The 8,780-nt window shown below is 38.1% G+C and overlaps 1 protein-coding gene across 3 annotated transcripts; it reads right to left on the bottom strand.

Annotated features, from left to right (window-relative positions):
- Positions 1 to 1,723: 1,723 nt before the first annotated feature.
- cyb561a3a (cytochrome b561 family, member A3a) lies at positions 1,724 to 8,423 on the bottom strand. Of its 3 annotated transcripts, none has more exons than XM_079516104.1 (7): positions 8,293 to 8,423; positions 7,492 to 7,624; positions 5,227 to 5,431; positions 3,835 to 4,043; positions 3,046 to 3,200; positions 2,130 to 2,298; positions 1,724 to 1,930 (listed from the first exon to the last, which is right to left on the bottom strand). In XM_079516104.1, exons 2-7 carry the CDS (start codon positions 7,618 to 7,620, stop codon positions 1,907 to 1,909), a joined length of 891 nt encoding a protein of 296 aa, XP_079372230.1. In that variant the 5' UTR covers positions 7,621 to 7,624; positions 8,293 to 8,423; the 3' UTR covers positions 1,724 to 1,906. The 3 variants fall into 3 exon arrangements, with proteins under 3 accessions (XP_079372230.1, XP_079372232.1, XP_079372231.1); XM_079516106.1 differs by having other exon boundaries at positions 7,492 to 7,589; positions 8,293 to 8,402; XM_079516105.1 differs by having other exon boundaries at positions 7,492 to 7,620; positions 8,293 to 8,395.
- Positions 8,424 to 8,780: the final 357 nt, after the last annotated feature.

Below are 8,780 nucleotides of genomic sequence, written 5' to 3'. Positions count from 1 at the left end.
TGAGGGCTTGTTTAGACAGATAACTACAGTATGTAGAGGTTTTTCTTGCTGAAGAAAGGCGATAGATGACAAAGAATGTATTAAATAAATTATACTAATTACAGGGAAAGGAATAATTATATCTCTATTAAAAGTAATTAAAGGCTCCGGCAATACCACATATTAAAATGTATGTCTTTACATTAATATCTTATGAGCCAATTTAAGAATTAATCTTTACATTAATTATACTACTTTCTTGTTAGTGTTACTATCATTTAACTCTATCCATTCCAAACAAGAGGTAATGACTCATGCATTTACTGCACCTATCCTAGTGCTGAGAATTAAATTGTTGTGTTACACAGCAGGACCAAATCAGTATATACAAATTCTACTCAGCCAACTAATTACCAGAGCATTCTTTGTAATTTCTAATTAATTGAAAATACATACAATTTTACGCAGACAATGTTATTCAAACTAGACAAAGACACATTATTTGCTCAAAATAATGGACTTTGAGATTGTGTTTGAGTACAGCACATTACATACTTGTTATTACCATCCCTAAATGAGTAAAATCTCAATTACTGTGGTTGTCACGCTTGCCTTAAAGGTTGCAAAGTCTGAATTAAATCACTTTCAGGATCATTAGAGAGCAGATATTGCTTTTATACCAATCAACACATGGTAATCTAGCATATAGTAAAGTTAGCTCCCATACAGTACATCTGCAGGTTCCAGCAGTTTATACAAATACCCTCAAGATGATAGCCAACACTGGTGCAAATATGCACCGAGCACACCAAGCTTACCCTAGATCAGCGGTCCCCAAACTGTTTTGACTGTGCAACCCGTTACCTCCTGACCTAGCTGACGCACCCCCCCGTCTTGTTGTATTTGGCCGAGAATTATACATTTTTAAAATATGATTATGGCAAATAATAACACAATATCACTGCACTCAGAGCCATGCAGCTGCTGTATACTCCCACAGCATCTTCTTACAACAGTGTTTTACCGGATTTTGACGTTTGTGTTAAATAACACCATAAAACCGCCATTACCCTTTTCATGTCACGAACCCCTAGAGGGTGTTCGGCACTGTTCGCGCACCACAAGGGGTACACACAGGCCCCTTTTCCACCGGTTGGTTCCCAATGGGGAACCAACGGTTCCCAATGGGGTTCAGTTCTTTTTGGTTCTTAGTCCATGAGCCAGAGCTCCAAAATTGGAATGTTAATTATGAATTGAGTGGGCAAAACTATACCTATATTAAATTGTTTATAGGATCAATATAAGTAAATTAATATATGATAACACTTCCACAGTAGTAGCTTTTTCATATTTTCTATTCTTTTGCCTATTTTCCTATATTTCCCTCATTTGCATATTTAAACAAATTAAATTTTTAATACAACAAATCATTGTCTTCGTGTATAAGTAATCAACTGGGGAAGTTTCATGGCGATAGCAATCTAATATAGGTATGGTTTTGCCCACTCAATTCATAATTAACATTCCAATTTTGGATCTCTGGATCATGGACTAAGAACCAAAAAGAACTGAACCGGTTCCCATTGGGAACCAACCAGTGGAAAAGGGGTCACAGTGCCACACACCACAGTTTGGGAACCCCTGCCCTAGATTCTAGTGACAAGGAAATACTTCATCTCAGAACTGAGGTTCCACTGGGCATGGTAAATTAATAAGAATCTTGAATGAAGAATATGGTCATTCATGTGATGTAGATGTATTTATTCTTTGGTCATACAAATACAGCAAAGTTCAATATAATCTCAAATAAATAATTATATCCAGAAATGTTACATAGTAGTACTGCGTATAGTTTGTACATTCAGAATTGCACTTTTACATTTCATAAAGAGGAGTTTGTGCGTATTTTCAAAATGTCTTCATTTCCTTAAGTATCTTCTTGGAGTAAAGGCTGTGGAAAAGTTTCAATTAAATGTTATTTCCCTTTTTTGTTTTCTTTCATATAGTAGGCCTATACTGTATATACAAAGTAGAATTGTCAGTGTTCATTTATCCATTTGTAACTCAGTGTATAAATGGAACCAAACACTCTCAGAGTTAAATTAACATTGAGAATTTTACTGTGTATACATCATTTTTGGTGTTCTTACCCTGTAGGCTACATCGTCAGATCTAGGCTCTGGTCTCTGCCATTTCTGGTTGAGCAGAATCATCAATACGACCAGTCCAAAGACAACAATCAAAACTCCAAATGAATTTCCAAACACAGCTTCAGATGGTAGTAGCTTATATGGCATTGTTCCATTGGTGTTTGATGCCCTTGGAAAACACAAGAAAAGATAAAGGGTTTGCAACAACACAAAATAGGTCATGACTTCATCCACAACACATGACATTACACCACCTCAAAGTCCAATTTATACTACAGTCAAACTACAGGTCCAAAACAACAATATGACATCATTCAGAGGCAGAGCTTTGGTTGGGCAATCTCAGACCTTTTTCCGGTTGTTCTGCGCTTCTGACATGTTTTGCCTGGCTGAATACATTTGTGATTGGTCAGAAGTTGGTCAGACATCTAACACTATTTCTACATTTAGACCAGCTTTATTCTGTCAGCAGTGAAGAGTGAAAAGAAGTGATATTTTGGAAGAGACACGAGCCAAACTTCCAGGAGGTACAAATGCCTCTGAAATCTCTCTAGTTCATGAACACAACCTATCCCAAAGGGCAAAACCTCCATAACTCTGTCACAAATTCCCCACAGCACGTCATTGATATCCATTGGTTCCAACAGTGCTGGCTGTATTGCACACTGCTTCAGTCAGTACCTCGAGAGACTACCAACAGTGTAAGGCTGTAAGCCATCCAGAACACAGAATTGTTCTGTGGCAGCATGAATTGCTATTTGCCTGTCAGATGGTTTTCGACTCGGGGAGCTCTTCCGAACTGAACTGTTCTGATCAAGTACTATACAGCTACTATGCATTGATGTCTCCAAAATCGTTTCCATTTGACAATGTCAGCTTATGCTAATAAGAATACAATCTGAGAGGTGGCACTCACAGAACAAAGAAGAGTTTCTCATTAATTCCAGAGATGCAGGAAGCGATGCTGAGGGCCATAATGCTGGTTCCCATCCACACATGAGCAGGTTTTAGCAGCTTACGAAATGACACAGGGGAGCAGGGCAGGAGAAAGCCAGCCAGGCCTACAACCCACTGTTAAGACAATTGATTGGTATCTTGTCTGGCAGATCATACAGGATCTATGCATAATTTTACAAAATAATCCATAGTTTGTTTGATTTTAAAGGACGTCACTGGATCCCCTACACTGCAGATATGAAAATCAAGGGGCAGAGACTTTTTACTTGGTAAACTAAGTAATCCAACTACAACTACATAATCATTGTGTGTTTATTTTTTGTGAAAATAAAATTCCGTTTTAATGCACTAGTGCTGTGCCAGATCGGGGCTTCGCTTTGAGCGGGTCTTCCTTGGGTCCTCAGCAATAAAATGTGACAGATTATCAAAAATGCAAAGGACAAATATACTGTACACACTGAGATTCATGTAATTTTTTGAACAGTGTCATGCTTTGACAGCGGTATGACTATGAAGTTAAGAAGTTACACTCCTATTGCTAAAATCCTGAAAGAGCCTACGGTCAAACAAAGACAGAACACAGAGACATACAGACGACCCTTGGTCTAAGGCCGATATATGGGATTCATTGGTCTACTTCCCATCTACCTACAATAATTAGCAATACCTCACAGCTAAACAATTATGTTCCTGAAACTGTGCCATATAGAAGCAATTATGTAAAAACGTGATTCCAACTCTGGGTTACCTGTATGGCAAAAAGTGCAGTAGTGCAAATTCCAATCCAGCTGTGCAGGGAGTAAACGTTGGGAATGTGTTTGGCATTGTGGAAGTCAAATACTGCACACAGCCCCAGGATGGAGAAGAGCAGGGCCAGAAGCATCACTGCTGCATGCAGCAGTTTCCAGGGAAGCTTATTGTCACCCCATGTCAGAGGGACACGGTATAGTACAGCTCCTACAGGGCAGGGAGACAACAAGAGCATGTTATTAATGTTCTGTTATTAATGTTATTAACATTTTAATCACATATAAGTGAGGTAAGGATGGATAACATGATGTAACACACGTTACACCAGACTGAATCAAACCAGGGAAGGTGGGATTATGTTGTATACGTGTTAACCGGCCAGCTATGTTTGATGTGTTTTTTTTATTAATTAAGCATTTATTTTAAGGATTATTATGAATACTCTTACAGAAATGATAATTCTTCACATTCAAATAATTGACATACAAATGTTGATACCTACCTGGGAGAGTATTCTGCTATGGTGCCTAATAGCTGGGGAGTACCGGGTAATTAAGTTCCCCTTTAATAATAATAATAATAATAATAATAATAATAATAATAATAATAATAATAATTGAGTGATAGAACTGGACCTGACATTACCCAACACAAGTTCCAGGCACCAGAAAACAATTACAATAATTGTGGTTACTGTACTTGGGTAGAATTTCATAATATAATGATGATAGATATTTATTGCTAGCCTTTACACACTGTTTTGATCTCCTCAATAACACAATTCGATGAGTAATTTTACAACCAGAATATGTATAGTAATGTAAAACTTTTACATAAAGTTGATATTAGTTGATATTAGACAATGATATCTGCCATTACCCCAGAACAACCATTATGATCATTACAACACAACATAAAACAGGCACGATCCCCATAACGAACTCTTCTTCTTCACTACCGCTACATCTTCCACTAGATACAGACAAGCAGTGTGGAAGAGATTTGCACCAAAGTGGAAACTACTTGAGGCATCAGCTAAAGGTGACACTTTTTTTTTTTGATTTTGTTTTTGGCTTTTCTGCCTTTATTGATAGTATCAAGTGAAGATAGACAGGAAAGAGGGAGAGAGAGAAGGGGAAAGACACGCAGCAAAGGTGGTCATGAACGGGACTCGAACACACAACGCGCTGTCAGGCCAAAGCCTATATGTGGCATGCGCCTGGACCATTTGGCCAGCAGGCGCCAAAGGTGACACATTTAGCTGAAAGAGGAAGTGATACTGTACCTTTATTAAAGTGTCACTTCTCTTTTCGATTAATTAACCAAACTTTTGGTTCTAAAAATGAATAGAGAAAAATAACTGAAACTTTATGATAAAGGTGCCAGTCACCATTGCCGTAGAGCACCACCAGGCCTGAAACCATCAGTACTGGGTGCCAGTTGAACTGAAGGTCTGAGCCATCCCAGGCAAAGCCACCACGCCAGTGACTGCTCCAATAGCAAACACACATCACACAGCCTAGCCCCAGGCACAGGCTTAGTACGTAGCAAAGGTAGAAGGACAAAACAGACGTCATCTTGAACAGATCTGCACACTGAAACAACAACAAGTATTAAAATTCAATGCAGGTTTCTATGCAAACTTATCAACATATGGAACTTATAGAATTTGATTTGAGTAGAGAAGGGCAGAGATGCTTGACAGTGACAGAATGTATTTGATCTAAACACAATGGACTTTAGATCTCTTTTCTAGTTCCCTGTTGAATTGTACATGAACATGAACTTCTGTTACTGTAGTACTAGTGTAGGGGTTGAACGTACAGTTTGTCATTTAAAGTCACATGACAAAACTCTATAACATTCATTTCTCTATTTTAGCATTGCTTGGTAACAACTTTCAACCTAACATCCCTATTGTATTTTGTGCATGTGGTTATATGCAAAAATGTTAAAGTTATTTTTTTTATAACTGATCTACGGTCACATGTAACATGCATGTTAACAATTGTATTTTAAAGGTATTTGTTTACATAATAAACATCTAGCTATTTATAATGGACTCAAGACATCAAATATGGTCTGTAAAGACTACAGAGAAGTTTTGAAAAGTATGGAATTTTAAATTGTAAAATGTGAAGACCCTGAGAATAATTAACCTGACTCCGCCAGATTGAAGAAGCTTGCTTCACACTTGTTTGTGGACTCAATACCGCCCCATCTGGCTCTAACATATCCTGGTAGATGGCTCTGTTGACTCCAGTGTGACGTTTTCACTGTCAGTGGACCAACACCATGCAGATAACATGGACCCAAATCATCACTGTGTTTTATCAAATGTAGATACAACACAACCATTTATTAGGATATTTTACAGCACTGTGTGCTTCTGTATCTTGACAAGCTTTATGGGTATACTGATTTCCTTTTCCAGCAGCACTTGGCACCTGCCCACGGAGCCAAAACTATTAGTAATTTGTGTAGTGACCATGGTATTACTGTGCTTAACTGACCAGCCAACTGGCCTGACCTGAACCCCACAGAGAATCTAGGTTGAATTGTCAAGAGGAAGGTTTGAGACAACAACTAAGTTTAAAGCTGCTATCAAAGCAAATCTGTAAATAATTTGTTTAGAAGTAGCCCAGACCACGTATTGAGTGCATAAATTAACATACTTTTCAGATGGTCGACATTTCTGTAAAAAATATTCTTTGAGATAGGATTTGTGCTGTATGCCAGAATCAAGATTAAAACAAAAAAAAGGTTTTAAATATTTCACTTTATGTGCAATGAATCTAGAATATATGAAAGTTTTACTTTTTTAATTATATTACGGAAGAAAATAAACTTTTCCACGATATTAAAATGTTTTGAGATGCACCTGTATAATATATATGTATAAAATGCAACGTCACACACACACGCGCACGTGAACACAGTCACACACACACACACAGTCACACACAGTCACACACACACACACACACACACACACACACACACACACACACACACACACACAGGTTAAATAAATGAAAACACCCTTCACCTGATTTCATTTAAAATTAGATAGTCCTTTAATGGGACATTCCACTAGCTGGAGTCTAGACTACAGCAGAACTACATAAGACTAAACATTTGGAAAAATAGAGGCTCGAGTGAGTGGCCAGTGGCAGCAGTGTCTCTGGACGTACATGCCCCTGTTGGCATTAGATTCTGCCTGTGCTATTAACTAATTTTTTGGGAAAAAACAAAAACAAAACTTTTCTCCTCTGGTGAAAAGCTGGAATGTGCGCGATGGCAGTCTCTCAGTCAAATCTGGTCACAAATGTTTGCCAGATCCTTCACTCCTGAGGCTGTGCCTCCCATATGAGTCATATCAATTTTCTTTCTTGTCTCAATAAAAAAAGGAGAGTGGGCTGCCCACTAACCCACTAAGACAGAGAAGCTTTAACAAACTCATTCTGTACTACAAACAGCAAGCAAATTACACTCATCATACCAGCTTAAAGTTCCTACCTGTAACCTTCCACAGCTAGCTCTAGTCCACAGCAAACTGTTACAAGTCAACAAATATCTGGCTCTGGCAAACTGACCCAGACAGAATGGAAATTCCCTGACTATAGATAGATTATCTGATAAAAAATTTACTCACAATAGTATTTGATTTCACTTCTTGGTTTGTATCATCTGTTGTAGTGTCACTTCCACATTCTGCTTCTGCAGTGTCTAGCGGCCTGAGGAGGACGCAGTCTGAGGAACCAGAAGACAAAGCTTGCTGCATCTGCCTGCAATGAATAATAACATGGAAATGTGTGTGTGTGTGTGTGTGTGTGTAAAAGAGCTCTTATTTAGATTGTATTAGTGGTACCCTACATAACGTTCGATTTAAAACGTAGTCAATATGCTGTCAAGTTTTAAGTCGAAAATTATACTTTGGTGAACAAATGGAAATAAATAGCTAGGTAGCCATATGGTGTGCATTTAAACAATTATACCACTTACCAGGCATTAAGTTATTCACCTTGCGTTTTAACTACTCACTACACATTGTTTTGATTGATTGAAGTATTTATTAACAGTTTGCAGAATTACAGTACATTTCAAGCACAACTCATTACAAAAAAAGTTAACTGTGAGTGGACGACACCATGAAAGCATTACACTTCCGTATGAGGTGTCCTTTAGAGCGCGGTTTTGTTATAGCTTATTGAGACTGTGTGTAGCGTCCGAAGTGTAGTAGGGCATATACGCATACCGGGTATCAATGTAGTAATTTACCAAAGATCTCTATGAGGTTTAGACCTATATACTAAGGTTTAGACTCATTCTCAAATGACTCACTCAAATGAGTGTTCTCTCTGCCAGAGAGCATTTAAGGACACGACCGCTTGACGACGTTACATATTATAGTTTAAATCAATGGCAAAGTAATTCAGCAGTAGCACTAGCCTACCTCGTTTACAAAACGTCCATGTCTGTAGATTATTGTAAAGCAATTCGTGGCCAAAAATAGTTTAATTTAAGGGTAATCATATACTTCCTTGTTGACAGTGAGAGGCTTATGGGACATGTAGTCACTACTCACTTTGCCCTCCAGTGAGTCAACTTAACCCATTCAGGACCATCACTCAGGACGGTTCTTGTTGCTGTCTACATTCTACATTCAGTCTAGTACATTCGGCCTCATTGTTGCATTGGTGTGGTTTACCTAATATAATTATAAATTAGCTCTGGTCGACATATCTAAATGTTATGATGAATTGAACATGGTGGACCCTATTGTAAACATGTGCAATATGCTTTATGGTGTTGTCCAGTGTCCACACTTCACAGTTAACATTTTTGTATTGAGTTGTGCTTGAAATGTACTGTAATTCCCCAATCTGTTAATAAATTCTTCGATCAATCAATCAATCAACATCATTATCATTTGGCTCCCCC

Source organism: Electrona antarctica (assembly GCF_951216825.1).
Source record: "Electrona antarctica genome assembly, chromosome: 12".
In the NCBI taxonomy this organism is placed as follows: domain Eukaryota; kingdom Metazoa; phylum Chordata; class Actinopteri; order Myctophiformes; family Myctophidae; genus Electrona; species Electrona antarctica.
The sequence above is the reverse complement of the archived record's forward strand: the minus strand, read 5'-3'. Positions and strand labels throughout refer to the sequence as shown.

Coding starts and splice junctions, on each gene's coding strand:
- cyb561a3a (XM_079516104.1), bottom strand. CDS start 7,620: ATGCAGCAAGCTTTGTCTTCTGGTTCCTCAGACTGCGTCCTCCTCAGG. Junction 4,044..5,226: donor GGTGGTGCTCTACGGCAATG/GTGACTGGCACC, acceptor CCTGCCCTGTAG/GAGCTGTACTATACCGTGTC. Junction 2,299..3,045: donor GAGAAACTCTTCTTTGTTCT/GTGAGTGCCACC, acceptor GTGTTTTCCAAG/GGCATCAAACACCAATGGAA.